General features: G+C 57.4%; 1 protein-coding gene across 5 annotated transcripts in view; it reads right to left on the bottom strand.

Moving 5' to 3' along the window:
• The window catches only part of LOC107500506 (cell migration inducing hyaluronidase 1), a 113,247-nt gene that overhangs the window by 2,461 nt on the left and 93,286 nt on the right, over window positions 1-17,500 (bottom strand). For 4 of the 5 annotated variants that reach the window (XM_016125821.2, XM_036231863.1, XM_036231864.1 and 1 more), the window contains 12 exons: window positions 17,097-17,182; window positions 16,053-16,184; window positions 14,153-14,188; window positions 13,920-14,075; window positions 11,485-11,665; window positions 10,133-10,348; window positions 8,137-8,348; window positions 7,119-7,307; window positions 3,869-4,073; window positions 3,598-3,684; window positions 2,821-2,978; window positions 843-943 (listed from right to left, as the gene is read on the bottom strand). In XM_016125821.2, coding sequence (XP_015981307.2) covers window positions 843-943; window positions 2,821-2,978; window positions 3,598-3,684; window positions 3,869-4,073; window positions 7,119-7,307; window positions 8,137-8,348; window positions 10,133-10,348; window positions 11,485-11,665; window positions 13,920-14,075; window positions 14,153-14,188; window positions 16,053-16,184; window positions 17,097-17,182 — 1,759 coding nt within the window. The remainder of the gene's footprint in view (window positions 1-842; window positions 944-2,820; window positions 2,979-3,597; window positions 3,685-3,868; window positions 4,074-7,118; window positions 7,308-8,136; window positions 8,349-10,132; window positions 10,349-11,484; window positions 11,666-13,919; window positions 14,076-14,152; window positions 14,189-16,052; window positions 16,185-17,096; window positions 17,183-17,500) is intronic. The other variant, XM_036231862.1, reaches the window with a different exon arrangement.

Below are 17,500 nucleotides of genomic sequence, written 5' to 3'. Positions count from 1 at the left end.
CTGACCCTATGACCCCCCCACAAATCCCTGCCCCTTTCTGAAGTCCAGTGACCCTTTGGGCTGTAGCTCTGATGTTTTTTGTACGTGGGATGGCATGGCAGCTAAGAACCCTGCCTTTGGATTGGAAAAATTAGGATCCAAGTTCTAATCCGAAGTTACTTAAACGGTCTGAATCTATTTCCTCGTTACTATTTCCAGGTTACTGTGGAATGAGAGAGATCACTGTGACGTGGCTCAGCAAGGCGCAAGCAGAACGTGACATGGCAGCCACAGCGGACACTCTCACTGTCATCTGTAAGGCTGCCCCGTCCCCCCTCCCCGGCTCCCGGGGACTCTGAGTACAGTCTGTTCTGGCGTGACGAGGGCCATGCGGAGGGAATTGGTCCTGGCCAGCGTCCTCCCCAGGGGTCTGTGCCGCGCTTCACTCCGGAGGAGCTGGGTGACCCTGGACAAGCCATGCGGACCTCCGGGCTCTCCCTAATGGCCTCTGAGGCACAAATGAGAGCTTGCGAATGGCAACGGGCTGGACAAAAGCTGGACGTCGGCCAGGGTGTGAGGAAGAGGCAGGGCCCTGGCCAGTCCAAGCAGCCAGAACTGGAGGGAGGTCGGGCCAAGCCACTTTTCCGCTGATCTTTTTGCTGAAGAAAGAGCCACCTGCTGACTAGACAGGGGAACAACTAGCGAGCTCCTTCGGGGTCGGGCACACGCGAGAGGTAAGCCTGGGGCCGGCGCAGCCTTGGACACTGTACACTGCGGGGTCAGAGGCCATAGCCACGTCGGCAGCAAGCGTTCTGGTCTCGGCAGCACCGAGACTCGCATCCACCCCTGTCCAAATCCCTTACCTTTCAGCCTGATCCCCTCGTCTGCCCCGAGCTTTTCCAGCACGCGAGTCCACGGGCCTCTGGAGACGTACCTGCCCCTCGATGCCATGAGAACTATGGAGCTGAGCGAGAGGGGTGCGGTTAGAGGGTGAGACAGCAGCCGGGACCGAGGGGCCGACGGGTGGGGGCGGCCTGTGCGGTGGGACCAGAGGCCCGGCCACAGGTGTGGGCTCTGCCCACGCGCTGTCCGCCACCTACCCACACATGCACCCACTTGCCTCAGTGCTTCCACAGGTCTGTCCCCAGAGAGGACAGCATGGGTCCGAGAGCGTGCCATCCGGGCAGGCGGGCACGCAGGGACCTCACTGTGCACATCCTGTCTGCATGGGCCAGGCGGAAACACGATGACGGCGAGCTGGGATGGCCACGTCCTCAGGGAGTGTTACTACCCCCCGTGCCAGCCGCTTCCCTGTTCCGTCAAGTAAGACCGCATTGCTGCTCCATTTTGCAAGTGGGGAAACTGAGGCAAAGAGCTACTAAGTATCTGAGAGGGCTGCCAGAGGGAGGCGTGCTTGGTGGGGCTGCCTGTAGGTTCCAACCTGCAGAAGCCCTGCGTGGGGGTGAGGCGTCCCCGTCGCCTGCCCTGGCAGTGCTCGGAACAGTGCTGTGAAGATGCCCTGTGGTGGCAGATGCAGACTCTGGCCAGACGGGAGGAAGTGAACACCCCCCAGGCATAGAAATGGGGCAGAAGCCCAGTGGGGCCTCCTGTTCACATCTCAAAGGGACCTCGTGAGCACAGACCACAGGCCAACCTGGTAAACAGGCGTCGGGTCCTGGAGCCTGCTGCTGCCCCCAGTGCCCCGCGGAGAGCGGAAGAAGAGCTCTGCACATGGGAGGCTGTGTGCAGTCAGGATGGCCGCAAAGAGAGCCGGGGGCCAGGGCTGCCCAGCACGGGAGCATCACACACACACCCTCAGCTGCAGATGCAGGCTCTGCCCCAGGAGACTGTGTCCCCATCGTTCCATTCAGAGGAAAAGCCAAAGTCCCCTCAGCCCAGCGAAGCCCTACTGCTGGGTGGACGCACGAGAAGGTCATGCCCTCTGGATGGGGATGAGGGTTAGCTCACGGGAGCAGGACATGGAGACAGCGCTTCTCATCTGTCCCTGCCCCCACGGCGGGCACCGGAAGCCTGCCCGCACACTGTGGGTGTCCCTCTCTGCCTGGGGTGGGGTTCTCTGAGCCCCTGCACCTGCCAGCACGGCATTTGCCACAGGCGGGTGGCAGGGCAGCGCCCAGAAACCACCCTTGACGTTTGTGGTGTGAGCAGCTGCCTCCACCCTTCCCCGTCGACGGGGCGGGAAGGCCCGGATGGAGAGGACATGGGGAAGAACTGGAGGCAGAGCGACAGTGCCCGTGGAGCTGACAGGACGTGGTTGCAGAGTGCGGCACCGTGACAGAGAGAGGCGTCAGACGTGACTCCCAGGCCCTGATCTAGCTGCCTGGATGGCCAGTGGCCGGCCACCCACTCAGATGGCCCCTGAGAGCGCCTGGTCTGGGGAGTGAGAAGCGAAAGCTGAGAACTCAGTTCCACAGAGGGCCTGCGGGTGGCGCCCTCCACACAGCGCTTGGGCAGGAGTGTCTGGTTCGGTGGAGGTCTGGGCTGGGGGAGCTCGGGGGCCAGCTGCATTCGGATCACATTAGAAGTGTGGGAAGGGATGAGGTCACCCGGGGGAGTGTCCAGGCCAGGGACCGGGGCCAGGGCAGGCTTCCCGTTTTAACCGGGTAACCGTCTGCCTGGGCCTGCCCTGTGTTCATGAGGCCCTGGCTCCAATGGAGAGTCACCAGGCAGAGGCATTCCAGGCCCGGCACCCAAAACCCGGGGGCGGGCTGCAGACTCCCTAAGCTTTCCTGGGCTAGACTGCGATGAAGGCCGCTGGGCCGAGGCCGGGCTGGGGCCTGCGGCATCCTCAGCAGTGACGACGCAGAGGCATGGACTCACTTGTCAGGGATGGCCGCCACGTAACTGAAGACCTGCCATGGGACGCCCTGCAGGATGGAGCTCCTGAAGCCTGTGTGGCCCAGCACATGCCCTCGGCTCCCGTCAATCACCAGCACCTGGATGCCATCCTCCAGGCTGTGGTACTTCTTCCCGTCCACCTGGGGACCAGGGCCACACAACATGAGTGGCCTGAAGGCAGAGGGGCCTGGGGTTTCTTGCCCACTGTTCCCACGTAGACCCTGAACACAGAGGTGCCTCTGCAGCCCACTTAAGACAGGTTCTCGGAGGTCTCTGCAGTGAGCCACAGAGTGCCCCCTCCCCCAAAAGATATGGCCCCCTGAAACCTATGGACGGGGCCATATTTGGACATAAATCTTTGACGATGTAATCAAGGGAAAGGTCTCCAGATGAGACCTGGATTTAGGGTGGGTCCTAATCCAGTGACTGGTGTCTTTGAAGAGGCAGGGGAGAGGTGAGACTCAGCCAGCCAGGGGAGGGGACTGCGTGAAGGCAGAGACAGAGGCCGGGGGGACCTGTCTACAAGTCAAGGGAGGTCGAGGGGTTGCCAGCAGTCCTAGAAGCTAGGAGCAGCCCAAACGGCTTCTCCCTCTCAGCCTCCAGAGGGAACCGACCCTGCCGACACCTCAATTTCAGACTCCTGGCCTTCAGGACTGCAAGAGGGTACATTTCCATTGTTTCAAGCCACCGGGCTTGTGGTCATTTGTGACAACAGCCCTGAGAGCACACCCACTTTCCACGGGGACTGTAATCACTTACTTCAATGTAAGCAAAGTCGTTCAGAAGGTGGAAGTAACGCTGCTTAAAACTTTCCATCTTCACCTCCAAGAAGTGGTCCTTTGTCTTCTGGAAAACAAACATGTCCGGCGTGGTTGGTAGGTCTGAGGAGGCTGAGGAGGCGACCGTACACCCAGTTGTCTCCCCTGGGCCCCCACCCCCGCCGAGGGAAGTGCACTGTGCTGAGCAGGCGTCCCGAGATGACCTGGGCGGCACCGGAGGCAGAGGGGCTGGTGTGCTGCCAGCCACTCACCAGCTGAGCAGCACCCAGCTTCCTGGGCATGGGCACGTCCACAGTGGCCCGCTCCGTGAACCGGGGGTAGGCTGTGGCCGAGCAGTCGCTGACGCCCGCGTCCTTGGGGATCAGAGCTTTGATCTTGATTCTCTCGCAGCCCTTCACGGAGCAGAAGGCAAACTTCTCCCTTGGGTTCTGAGCTGTCAGCTTCAGGAACAGCAGCCTATACACAGGGAAGAGGGCGCCGTGTGCACTCAGGGCAGTGCCTCGACAGCCGCGTGCCCAAGCATAGCACCCTCCAGACGTCTACAGCCCCGCACTCGGGCGCACCTGGCCAACTCCGCACTCCTGAGCAGCTAACGTCACCACAGTGTTAAATACAGCACAGGGAACACCCCTTGAGAAACAGAGATGACTCAGGGTGTGAAATGTATTTGGACACCCTCACTTTTAGCCTGTTAAGTTTTATTTTACCCCCAGTTCCCGTGAACAGGTTACCAAGTGACCTAGCCTATAGTAGAAGAGAAGGCAGCCACCAGAGGCAGCTGCTCCGAATCTGAGTAAGAAAGAACTGCAAATTTATGAGGTAGAAAAGTCATTAAAAATAGCCCCCAAGAATTCAAAAAAGCCCCAGAGTTTGGGCTTCTGCACAGAAAACCAACATCCTGTGACCCGGCCTGGAGTCCCTGAGGTTGTCACTGAATTGAAGCCCAGAGCAAACCCACACCTGTATGTCAACTAACCTCTGACATAGAGTCAAGAGGGGTGAATATGGTCTCTTCGACAAATGGTGTTGGCAACACTGGGCAGGTACATGCCAAAGAACGAAACTAGACCACTTTCTTACACCACTTGCCAGAGTAAACTCAAAACGGATCGAAGACTTAGATGTAAGACCCGGAGCCATAAAACGAGTAGAAAACATAGGCAGTAAACTCTCTGACATTGCTCTTACCAATATTTTTTTTGGATATGTCTCCTTGGGCAAGGGAAACAACAGAAAAAATAAACAGATAGGACTACATAAAATAAAATGATTTTGCACAATGAAGGAAACTCAACAAAATGAAAAGAAAATCTACTGAGTGGGAGAAGAATTCACAATGATATATCTAATAAGGGGTTCATAGCCTAAATATATAAGGAACTTACACAACTTAGTACCAAAAAAAAAAAAAAAAAAAAAAAATCCGGTTAAAAAGTGGGCAGAGCACCTGAACAGACATTTCTCCAAAGGGGAGAAATCCATATAGATGGCCAAGAGACACGTGAAATGAGGCTCAATATCCCCAATCACCATGAGATGTCAGAATGGCCATTGTCAATAAATCAACAAATAAGTGTTGGCCAGGATGTGGAGGGAAAAAAGGGAACCCTTGTGCACTATTTCTGGGATTGTAAATTAGTGTGGATACTATGGAAAAGAGTATGAAGGTTCCTCAAAAAATTAAAAATGGAACTACCTTATGACCCAGCAATTGCACTTCTGGGTACTCGTCCAAAGAAAACGCCACTAATTTGAAAATATACATGCACCCCTATGTTCACTGCAGCATTATTCACAATACCCAGAAGATATGCAAGAAACCTCAGTGCCCATCCATAGACGACTGGACAAAGAAGAGGTGGTACATGTAGACAGCGGAACACTGATCGGCCACAGAAAACAAAATCTTACAATTTGCAATGACATGGATGGACCTAGAGGGTACTATGCTCAGTGAAATAAGTCAGACAGAGAAAGACAAATGCCATATGATTTCACCTACATGTGGAATCTAAAGAACAAAACGAACAAACAAACAAAGCCAACAAACTCACAGACACAGAAAACAAATTGATGGTTGCCACATGGGAGGGAGCTTGGGGAGCAGGTGAAAAAGGGGGAGGGATTACGAAGTACAAATTGCCAGTTATAAAAACAGTCACGGGGTGTCAAGTACAGCACGGGGAACACAGTCACACCCAGGTGGGCACTAGGCTTGTAGGGGGGGTCACTACGTAAGGTGTGTAACTGCGCGTCCACTAAGCTAAGCTGTGTGCACACCTGGAACCACTTCAATCGCACATGTTCACCGCAGCTGAAAACGAACTTTCCAATTATTTTTAAGAAGCACAGCATAATCATCAATAGGCACAATGATAAGCTGAGCTATCAACAAAAAGGCTAAAGTATACAGCAAAATCTGCTTAAAGGTATTTATAAGGGGTAAAATCAGAGATTCTCAGTGTTTTGATCAAAAAGGTCCAACTTGTTTAGTGGCAGTTTCCATTTGAAAAATTCACATCTTTGGAATGTCCCATTTTCCATGATCCTAAGAGAAGAAAATGGGACAGACAGTGCCCGAGGATCTGACTCTTCTAGCACTTGTTTTTGAATCAGAATACTTCCTGCTGGTGTTGAGGGATATTTACTGCCTCCTTGTCTTTCACCTGAAAGGGTTTTCCTAAGCACCCCTGGTCCCCGGCCTGTCCCCTCACTTTCTTCTTCCCCCAGGAAGTAGATGACTCAATTGGCTGGGGGTGGGGATGTGCTACAGGTCTGCCACAGACAGGGGCGCTCTGTTCTGTTCCTCTGCACCCTAAGCCTGAGGGGTGGGCTCTGCGCAGGGGGCCTGCGACTGCTCCGTGTGCCCTGGGGCAGGGTGGGCAGCTGTGTCTCCCACGGCTCTGCCGGCAGCGAGACCAGCCGTTCCCTGTTCACCTGCTGGCTTGTCGGCTCATGACCAGCTAGCATTTGTGTGGGAAATGGGGTGCTGTTTGCTGCCTCCAAGCCCAACACTGTAATAAAACTGAGAGAGCCATTATCTGTCGTAAGAAAACAAAACACGAGAGCACACGTCAGCTATTCCCTCATCCTCAATCTCAGAACAAGAATGGAAAATGGCCATAAAGTGAACCTTCGCCCTCAGCCCCAGGGCTGGCGACCAGTGTGGGCGCCCAGGAGATGCGCTGCCCTCTGCAGACAGGAGCCTGGCTCGCTCAGGGTGGGGACTGTCTCAGCGAGCAGGCACCCCTCCCACTAGGTCTCTGCACCTAGCACCTTATGCAGTTTAGCAAAAGGGCGAGGGCCTCCAACACGGATGTTTATGCTGCTCGAAGGGCTCAGCAGCTTGGAACATGAGCTGGTGGACAGCACCCTCGGCCTCAGGGCACTGGAACCCAGGAGAAGATCCCACACTGCCCGGCACTGGCTGCAGGGGTTCCTGGGGTCACTGGAGGGGCCGGGACCAAAGGACGCCTCCTCACAGCCGCACAGGCTCCTCACCCTGAGGCCTCGTCCCAGTAGTAGTAGTGGCTCCGGCCCGGAAAGCTCTGGTCCACCTTGTCCATCTGCAGCGTCCTCACGAATGTGCCTGTCTTGGATGTCTGCTTCAGCAGGCGGTTGTGGACATCCGAGAGGATGGAGAAGCTCGTGCCTCGCGGGTAGCACAGCCCCACGCGGATCCAGTCGCCCCTGCAACAGCAGCTGTGTTAGGTCACCAGCAGGGGTCCTGGCCTCCCGGGTGCCAGGCACGAGCCGGAACAAGACTGGCGAATGCTCCACCAGTGGCACCCCCTCTTTTGTGATGAGGACTCTGAAAGGACACTTGCTGTTGGTAATGGCTGAGTTGCAAGTGTTCAAGAGGAGAGAAGGACCGTCGCGACAGATGGTGGGTGTCTCCAGGGTCTGCAGCGGTGAGCCCCGCAGGGCGCTGTGGCTGGATGGGCATGAAAGAGCCCAGGTATGGGGGGCCGGACCCCCCACTTTCTGCTCTAGCCTGGTGGAGGGCCCATGTCACGTGTGTGGGTCTCGCTTCCGCATCTGATAAATCTCTGCCTCACAGGAATGTGGCGACAAGCAAATGACGTGCACAGAAGACCCTGAGTGTAGTATCTGGAGCCCCTGGCCAGCGCCCTCAGCCTGATCCCTGTGCCCTGCACGGCCCCTCTCCTCTGCGCAAAGTGCTAACATGGTCGCCAGGTCGACATGCTTGTTATACGTGAGCTCGCTGTATCTTCACTGCACCCTTGCGATGGGCTACTGTCCCCAACTCCCACGTGAAGGGACTGAGAGGCTCCAAAGGCTCGGATGCCCTGCCTGAGGCCACCCATGCCCAGAGCAGGGGCTCGGCAGGGTTTTCCAATTCTGAACTGCTGTGTGATGTCATCCCCCCAGAAGTGTCCTCCCACGGGGAGGCCAGGGGCCAGCCCGACATCCTGTGAGAGGCCACCTGGGACTCCACAGTGAGGCAGCACCATCATCATTGCTGCCCTGGGCTCGGGGGGGTGGGGGACCCACTCACTTATTGAAGTTGATGAGCCAGATGGCAAGCTCGGCGGGGGCTGTCTGGTCCCAGTGGATGGTGTAGCCCCTGTGCAGCGTGACCACCGGCTGGTACTGCTGGTAGTGGGTGCTCCTGGTCAGGGCGCCCTCCAGGGAGAGAGGGTGGCTGGGGGAGTCATTCTTGATGATCTTCATCCGCAGGTTACTGGTCTTGTAGGCCTGAATGTACATCTTTTAAAACCCAAAAAGGAAACACAATGGAGCAATGACAAAGGATCTTTCCGAGCACGTCTGCTTAACATCCAAGCGCAGACCGCCCTTCAGAGGCACTGTCTCCTGACGGCGCCCTTGGCAGAAGGCATGAGGGAGAACGAGGCCAAATAAGGGGCCTGTCTCCGCCAGGGCAGGCAGCCCCCTCACACTGTGCAGTCTGGCCACGCTTTCTGCGCGTCTTCGAACAAGTGCTCCGCTGAGGAGACACCAGTGCGATTGGGAGCGGTGTGCTTGAGAGTCAGATGGCGAGTTTTGGGAAAAGGAGGGGGCAGGGGGAAGACTTTCACAATTCTGCTGCGAATGGCACTGCCCTGTTAGGGGCTGTTGTCCGGCCTGTGTGGGCTGCCCGGCTTCCCCTCTGGTTCTCAGTGTGTGGCCCCTAAATGTGTCAGTCACACTGGACAGATGAATGGCACCTCGCTTCAGAGGAGAAACTGAAAGCAAACCATCAGCCACTGAGTCCCAGGGCCAAAGGGCCTGGGTGCTTCGGGCCAGCCTCCTGTTAAAACACTGTATCCTGCTTATGACATGTCAAGGTGACATCCCTACAGTTGTGGCCGAGAGACAGCATCACACCGATGTGCAATAATGTGCCTTTAGAGAAAGGGGTCGTCATCTCCTCCAGCTGCATCTCATATGCAACGGACAGGGAAACGTCAGCCCTGGGGGCGTGCGGAGCTGCCCTTCCCCGCGGCCCGATGCCAGCTGCCCTGCCCGTCTCTCCTCAAACTGCCTTTTAGTGCTTCTCTCACAGTCAGCGACTGGCGTCCGCATGCCGAGGCCTGCCTTGTGGGGGAGCTGTGAGGACAACTTCATCGTCCTCTCCTGTCCCTCTGGGCCTCTCTGCTCTCCCTTATTTACTCAGCCGTCGTTCATCCAGACGATAACAGTAACAATAATGTGACAAGAGCTGACACTTTCGGTCCTGCTACATGTTTCAGGCACTAAGCCTGCACTGTCCCATAAGACGGCCACTTGCCCTCCTGTGGCTGCGGAGCGCTGGACATGTGGCCGGTGTGGCTGAGGACATGGATTTTAAATTTTATTTTAATCGAAATTTAGATTTCAAAAAAAAGATGCGTAAAATAGTTTATTACACGACTTTGTTTTGATGGGACTAACTTTTACCTTGTTGAAAATGTCAAGTATAAAATATGCGGTGAATTTCAAAGAGAACAGGAGAAACTGTGAATGCAAAGTGTCTCAATGATCTTTTTATATTGATTACAGGCTGAGATGGCAGTATTCTGAGTATACTGAGTTAAATAAAATCTACCATTAAGATTAATTTCACCTGTTTTTCCTTTTTTACGTGGCTAAGAGAAAATTTAAGAGCATGTGTGTGGCCTGCATTATATTTCTGGTGGAGGGGGCTGTCCCTTACATGAAGCCACCCCCCAATCTCATGAAGGAGGTTCAGCTATCACCTCAGTCTTACAGATGAGGAAACTGAAGCTCTAGACTGAGTCACCTACCCACAGTCACATCGTGAGTGGAGCCTGACCTGAATCCTCACGCTGGACCTCTGAGCACTATTTCTGTAAGCATTCTGCTTACAAAGTGTTTCCACTGTAACTTTTTAAAAATCCTATTGGGTGAAGAGAAAAAGTAAAAAGAGTGAGAGAGGAGAAGCCTATCTCTTTCTGGCCTGGCACAGAGCCAGGCGTGCAGGAGGTGCTCGGCACTTGTCACATGAGTGAGTGACCAGCAACACCCAGGGAGCTATTCCCTGGTGTCCCCACCTGTGCGTAGCACCCGCTGCAGATGGCGCCTCTCCAGTCTGGGACGTCGATGCAGTCCGGGTGCCGGACCAGCCAGTTGTCGGCCTTGGTGAGGTAGGAGCCAGGGTACTCGGACACGGAGCCATCCACATCGTGGAACACCGACGTCTTGTCCCCATCCATGTCTAGCTGGTTGAACCAGGGCCCAGGCTCCCCGAAGAACACTCTGGAAGTAATCTAAACAGAGCCCAGGACAGTCAGCTAGCTGGCAGGAGGGTAGGGGAACTGCAGCCGCCAGGCCAGGGTGATTTCCGGTTTCCACTGACGTTATACACCCCCAAGCCAAGGGTACATTCGGGCATCGGGGGAAGTGGCACGGCTGGCCTCTCAGACAGGGCCAGAAAAACAGCCGAATGCTGGCTGTGCCCCAGCTCCCACACCCAGCATGTTATTTTGGCCTCCAGTCATGGAGGGTTAGCTGCTCTGGGTGACCTGGAGAGTGCTCTGTCCTCGGGCTCAAAGGACTGCACAGATGGGTGAGGGGACACAGAGGTGTGCATGTGTGTGTGTGTGAGAGTGAGGGAATGAGGCTGAGGTGGTGGTGCATGTGAGAGGTGCACGCACACACGTGGAAAGAGGGCATGTGTGAGAGCGCATGTGAGTGTGTGTGCTTCAGGAAGGCAGGCTTTCCCCGTGAGCCCTGGGGGCTTCCATGACTGGCTCTTTCAGGCCCTTGCCTGAGTGAGCAAATTACGTAACAAGTTTCCCATCATTTCCCTCGGCCCGCTGTAACCAGGCAGGCAGGCAAAGGGCAGAGGGGAGGAGCGGGGAAGGTCTCAGAGAGCTTGAGCCCAAAGAAAATGCTCCAGGAGACCTGGACCTGCCTAATCCCCAAGGGCAGCCCGTTGTCCAGCTCCTAACTTGTCACTGTCTACGGCCAGGAGGCCCCTGTCTATGTTCCACTCTCACAGAGGTTGAACAGAGCATCTTGAGCAAAGATTCCCTTAGAAACTGTAAGTTTCTTAAGTTAACAGTGCCAAGCCAGGTGGCCAAGGTGCAAGACCCATAGGTCAAAAGCAAGAGGCTTGGAGGAAGAGCTTCAGAACCCCGGGTCCCGCTGAGGCTCCCGCTGAGGCCCGGCGGGCTGCAAGCAGGGCGAGGGCCACAGGCATCCACCCAGACTGACCCGCGGGGTGACCCTGCTCGTACTTTTCCAGCTCAGATGCAGACAGGACTGGGACGTGGCCCAGCCCGCTCAGAGAAGGCCGCTCAACCCCTGTGGTGGTGGCAATGGGCCAAGCTCCAGCCCCCGGGCCCTGTGACTCACTGCCCAAAGTCTGGGTTTGCCGGGAGCCTGCCCTGGCCTCACTCACCGGGACGTCCTCAAAGGTGATGTTGGTGACGTTGTTGTGGGGGCAGCTCTGCCAGGCGTTGTTCAGGCGGAAGGCCAGGGCGCTGGTGTGCCGGCCCTCCAGGGCCGCGAACTTCCGGAAAGTGCAGTTCTGAACGTTGATGGGCCCGTCGTAGAACTGGATCCCGCGGATCGGAAAATCCCTAGGGGGTCAAGGAAGGCAGAGGTCAGGGTGACCGCCACATCGTGCCGCCACGCGGCCTGCACCCTCCGAGGTGGGCGGCAGCAGAGACTTTCTGGATAAACACCCCTCGACCCCGCCCCCAGCAACCACCCCCTCCAGCGAGTGTTGTTGATTCATTAATGAATTCACTCAGAAACCACTTATGGACACAGGAAATGCCGATCAACGATTGGTGGGTGAATTATTGGCTGCATGGAAGGATGGATGAGTGACGGATGGTTGGAGGGGTGCATAAATGAATATCCATCTAGTTGCTGACTTGGGGTTTGGGGCATGTTCCTCTATTTGAAGCAATTCTTCCATCAATTCCCCCAAATTTTCCATCCTATGAGGAGTCACTGGGTAAATACCGTAAGCACTGCTGGAGAGAGCCAATATGTATCCCTTGGGAAAGAAGAGCCATTAGTCATTATCGGCTCAGTAGCTGTAATAGTTTAAACAGATCAAGATGCAGATGAGTTTCCTCTCTGTAAGTAAGCCTTTCAGGTGGGAGCATGCTGGATCTGGGGAGCGAGGTAGGGCGGTAGGCTGCCAGGGGACCCCCAGAGGCCCTGGCCCTGAGGCCTGGAGAGGACATGGCGAGAGGCAGCGGGCTTGCTGATGAAGTGACGGCAGGGGGAGGGCCTGGAGTGGGGCGGGTGGCTGGCAGTTCCGCCCTGGGCCCAGCACGGGGCAGCATGCTCAGCACGAGTCCCCATCTGCCTGGCTCCCAAGCGGGGCCTAGGAAGCAAGGCCCAAAGGGGGCCACCAGGCTTCCCGTGGCCTCCTCCCACCTAGCCCCAGATCCAGGCCCGCCCACCCTGCAGGCCCCGTTTCTCTGCTGCGACTGGAATTTCTACCTCTGGGCCAGGGCCCTCTGCTTCCACGCGAACGTGAAGAAGGAGAGAGAGGGCAGAGCATGGCAAAGGGACCTGTCCCTGGGCAGAGGGCGCACTCAGGCAGCCCTCGGCCTTCACACTGGGGCCCCCCATGCAGAGCCAGTTCTGAGGAAGCCCAAACCATGCGGTCCTGGCCATGAGCCCTCAGTGGACACCAAGGGCCTGCTGCTCTTCTGTACTGTCACGTTACTAACATGGCCTTGGATCGGGCCACCAAACCAGTCACCTCTGGAAGTTACCATAATGTTCCAGGCCTGGGAGCCTGGTAACTCTCAGTAAAGAGATCCTAAATGCAGACCCAGAGCTGCTCATGAAAACAGTCTGAGAGACCGCTACCTCGCTAGGGGCGGGCAGAAACGAGGGCTCCTGATGACTCGTGCCAAGGGGACTGTGCTTCCGTCCGCACTATCTTTTCAAGCGCACACATCTCCTTGGGGTGGGAGTTCAGACCTGTGTCCCGCCTACTGAGGCAGGAAGGACATTCCCCGAGAAAAAGGGAAGAGAGCTCAGGGCCCAGGAAGGGCAGGCTGACAGGGCCCAGGCTGCTGGCCGCCTTGGAGGCCCGCTCTCCAGCCTGTCTGGGCTTCTGAGCGGGCACGGCGCGAGAGCGCAGTGACGTCCTCGCCAGCCCAGGCTGCGGCCTCCTGAGGAACGGACCGCGTCCGTGCTCTGGCAGCTCGTCTCTCCAACCCCGGTCCTCTGCACACACGCTGATCGCCCCCCTGTGTGGACGCCCCCAGCCTCCCAGCTGTGACTCCTCAGGACAGCCCTGCTCTTCTGCTGCGGAGCAAACCTGCCCTCAGGTCAGAATGACCCGTGTAGAACCAGTGTCATCTCGTACGCACACGGCAGCCCTGAAAACACGTGACATCATCTCACACGCCACGCCCAGGCCTGAGCCCACCTCTTGGTTGGAGACCCCCATCTGCATGCGACACGCCGTGGGTTGCGTCACCCTCCTGGTCCTGCCTTAAGTGTGCTTTAGCCTGACTCTCCACCACCCTCAGAAGATGAGATGCTCCAAGTGGCAGAGGTCTCAGCGGACGGAGGAAGCCACGGTGGCCCTGACGCTAGGTCTCGTCACCGCACCCCAGAACCACAGAACACATTCTGACACAGCCACGTCACCTCGCTGACTCACATGCAGCACAGTGGCTTGATTTCTCTCACAAATCCTAGACTTTGCCCCCTGTGGATTCATCTCTACTGTTCTGGTGACATCTCTGGCCACTAACAGACAGAGGAATTCACAGTCAACAGGTTGAAATCACAAACTGCCATCTTTAGTTCCTGTGCTGCCGTGTGAAACAGGAAGCCGCCATGGTGCAAACCTACTGGCCTATGGGGAGGGTCCTTCCGCTGTGGTCCAGGCCGCCCGGGCCCCAGATCCTGTTGTCCATCATCTCTGTCCCCACGTTGCCACTCTCCCCAACAAACAGGCTGTTCTTTATTTCCTGCTTGGAGCCGTCGTCGTATGGGAAGGTTCCGCCACTGTGGGGAGATGTCTGGGGTGAGGGGGGCAGAGACGGCTTCCCACAGGGGCCCAGCACAACGATGGCTGCTCTTACCTGGCTAGCGTCAGGCCGATGCCATTGTCAGCAAACCTGGGGACAAGAGCAGAGAGTTAGCGCTGTCCTGGTGTCACACCAGACTCTGCACGGAGGAGCCTTCCCCTGAGCATAGGGCTCGCTGCGGAAGCTGTGGCCCCCTCACTCAGTGCTGCCACAGACCCGGGGGCCAAGGACACGGCCACCTGCATCTCCTTTTCTTGGGGGCAGATAAGTGGGGTCCTTCCACCTGTCCTACACATCTCCTCAAAGTGCCGTGAATGCCAACCACTCCCTGCTTTCTCAACGCCGGTGACTCCACACGACCCACAGAGCTGAGCCCTTATCCCCGGCCCTGTGCCTCACGCCCCAGTGAAGCCACCTGTCCTCTGCGCCAGTCGCGCCAGGCTGGTCCTGGTGGCCTGAGCGCACTCTCGTTCGGGGCTGCTTACCCCGACACTCTCCCATCTGACCCCTCCTGTTCTAATCCATGGCTCAAGGCCCATCTTCCGGGCACTGTGCGCCCCAGGTCCTGCCCCCAACTCCCTGATTCTCGTTTCCCAGGCCCTTCGTGCTTCTCCTTATCATGATGGCCCCCAGGGCCCTGCCCGAGGTCCTCTCATTCTCCACCGAGTCCCTGGGCATCTCACAGAGATGCAGTTTCCATCCCCACCAGGCTGCGGGTGACTCGAACACCGGTCACCCTCCCAGCTGCTCTTCCAAGGAACAGCTCACAGCACGTGGAGAACAAGACACCTCTCCCCCATGTGAGCCCGGTCGCCAGCCCGAAGGCTCCGTCTCAGCTCAACTCCGTCGTCTGCAAGTCTGTCCCACCTGGACGTCTGCGGCAGCTCAGTTGTCCTCCCCCCACCCCGAGTGCCCCCCTCACCCTGCCTGTGTCTGGCAGCTGCTAGAGTGATCCTTCTGCAAGGGTCCTTGAAAGGACCTGGTTTTCTGTCCACCCGACTGTGCCCACCCTGCCCCTCAGGGGACTGCAACTTCGGTGCTAGCAGACCTGGGCAACCCTGGCAGGAGTGGGCGAGACTGGAAGATGAGAAGTCCTGCCCACTGGCAGGGGCCTCAGAGCCTCCCTCTGTGGGGCCTGAACTCCCAGCAAAGCAGAACCGAGTTGTTTGCTGGACCTCGAGCAGTGCAGAGCGTCTTAGCCTTGATGCCATGTTCTCTGCCCGCCCCTGCACAGCCGCCCCTCAAGTGTACCTGGGCCTCTGCTCTAGGGATGAGCAGCTCATCCCGCCAACCTCCACTGTTGTGGGAACGCTCTTCATCCCACCGAGCTGGGAGCTGCCCGGGCTCACGACTCCTACCCGCTACCACCACCTGGACACCACGCTGCCCTCCGAACCCAGGCGGCTCTCTTCCTCCCTCCTCCTCTTCCTGAAACTCAGGACTCCAACCCCACTGCTCCCCTGCCGGCGGCCCCTCACGCCTCCTGCCTGCATCTGACTCTCCGGGGTTCCACCCCAGAGTCGGTGTCCGTCCGTCTCTGTCTCTCTCTGAACATTTCCCTCCTCACACACTGTCGCTTCCTCTTTGCTCCCGTTCACCTTTGTTTCTCCTTTAAGTGGTCGCAATAAAAAGGAGAAATACATTCATTTCCTGTGTAGAGTTTCTGATCTGCCATTTTTTACACAAGAGGCAGACCAGGAGGCTATCCCATAACACTCCTGTAACTCTCAACGCAGCTGCCTGTCTCCTGAGTCCTCGTCCAGTGTGGGCAGAGGCCGCATGCTGTTCTTAGGGGCTCTGGGGTCACTGCCTGCTGCCATCCTGTGCCTGTGCCTGGCTGGGGGACCAGAAGGCCCAGTGCCAGTCCCCCGCGCTCCCGCGTCCTGCCTTCTTCTCCGCCCAGGGCGGAAGCGCCACGCCCACTTTCTGCCCTGCCACACAAGTCTGCACTCACCGGCAGCTGTCCAGCCACACGTCCCCGCCGCGCAGCCAGGCCCCGTGGTCCTGGTTCTTGTAGGCGGTGAAGTGCTGGATGATAGCTGGCTCCCGGGGCTTCAGGGGGTCGGCATCCTGGTGGGGGCTGTACCTGGAATGCAGCACGGGGAGGGCACAGGGAGGCGGGGTTGGGGGGACGCCTGAACTGACTCCCTTCCAGGCTGTGAGCTGCTCTCTGCTTATGGTGTCTGGAACACTGACTCCCACCCTTGGGCTGAGGAATGAACTTTCTGAGCTCAGCACAGAAGCAACAAGTCTTTTCTCCAGGGCCCAGCCCCACACAGGTAACAGACATGTCACTTCTCTTGGTCACTGGCACCACTGAGGAGCACCGCCCCCAGGTGAGGTCAAAGTTCAGAGGTAAGCTCAGGTAGCCAGGCCCAAACCTGGCATACGACGTGGCCCACGGGGCCAGAGAGGGAGCACTGTGGGCTGTGCCAGCTCACCACCAACTGAGGGTCCAGCTGACCTAGAGCCTTTTCTGGGGTTTAGCTTCTTAGCTACAAAACGGAGCACTGAGCCCAGATGCACACTGACGTCGGGCCCAGCAACAGTCCTCTGTGGCTTCCCATGTCACCCGTGCTACTCAGTTCACACGGAAACCCCGTGGCTGGGCCTCTGTGAAGGGTGCCGGTTTCCCAGTCGCCTGACGCTTTGACGGTGCCTTCTGAAAGTGGCCCTGGCCTTCAGCTGAGCTGCAGATTAATTTCCAGCTACAACCTGCACATTCCTTCCCATTAAACTGACGGTGAGATGTTTCCCGCCCTCTCTCTTCATCTTTTGAAGGCAGCCTGACCTGCCGGGGCCCTGGCTAGTCCTGTTCATGGACCAGCTGCTGGCTCCTGCTGAAAACCTAATTCAGCCCTCATGCTGACACCCCAGACCCTCATTCAGACTCCGCCCTGTCCAGGTTTCACCGTGGTCGCCCCTGCAACCAGCTGAGTGTGCAGGACAGAGGAAGGCAGGGCTCCCCACGCAGGGCATGCTCCCAATGGTGGGTCACCTGGCAGAGATGACAGACAGGAAGGGCCGCTTGTCCTTGGCTGAGGCCTCGGTCGTCTTGACACCGTTGTCTATAATCATGCCGGCCTGCGGAGAGACGGCGTTCAGAGCCGTGAGCCGGCGTTCAGAGCCGTGAGCCCGCGTTCAGAGCCGTGAGCCCGCTGCAGGTCCCTGCATACTCCTGGACGCTGACATGTGAATGGGGGTGGGCCCGCAGTGATGGAGGGCAAGGACGGGCTCTGCTCGGCACTGCTCCGGCCACGTCCCGAGCCAGGTGTCCTTTATGAGGAACGTGTGAGAAAACTGAGGTCCAGGGCCTGCCCAAGGCCACACGGCCACATCTATGCCCAGCATGCACGTCGCTTTGGGCAGTTACGAGACTAGGACCCACGTCAAGGACGAGGT

This window comes from Rousettus aegyptiacus, unplaced genomic scaffold (genome assembly GCF_014176215.1).
Source record: "Rousettus aegyptiacus isolate mRouAeg1 unplaced genomic scaffold, mRouAeg1.p scaffold_m13_p_14, whole genome shotgun sequence".
In the NCBI taxonomy this organism is placed as follows: Eukaryota; Metazoa; Chordata; class Mammalia; order Chiroptera; family Pteropodidae; genus Rousettus; species Rousettus aegyptiacus.
The sequence above is the reverse complement of the archived record's forward strand: the minus strand, read 5'-3'. Positions and strand labels throughout refer to the sequence as shown.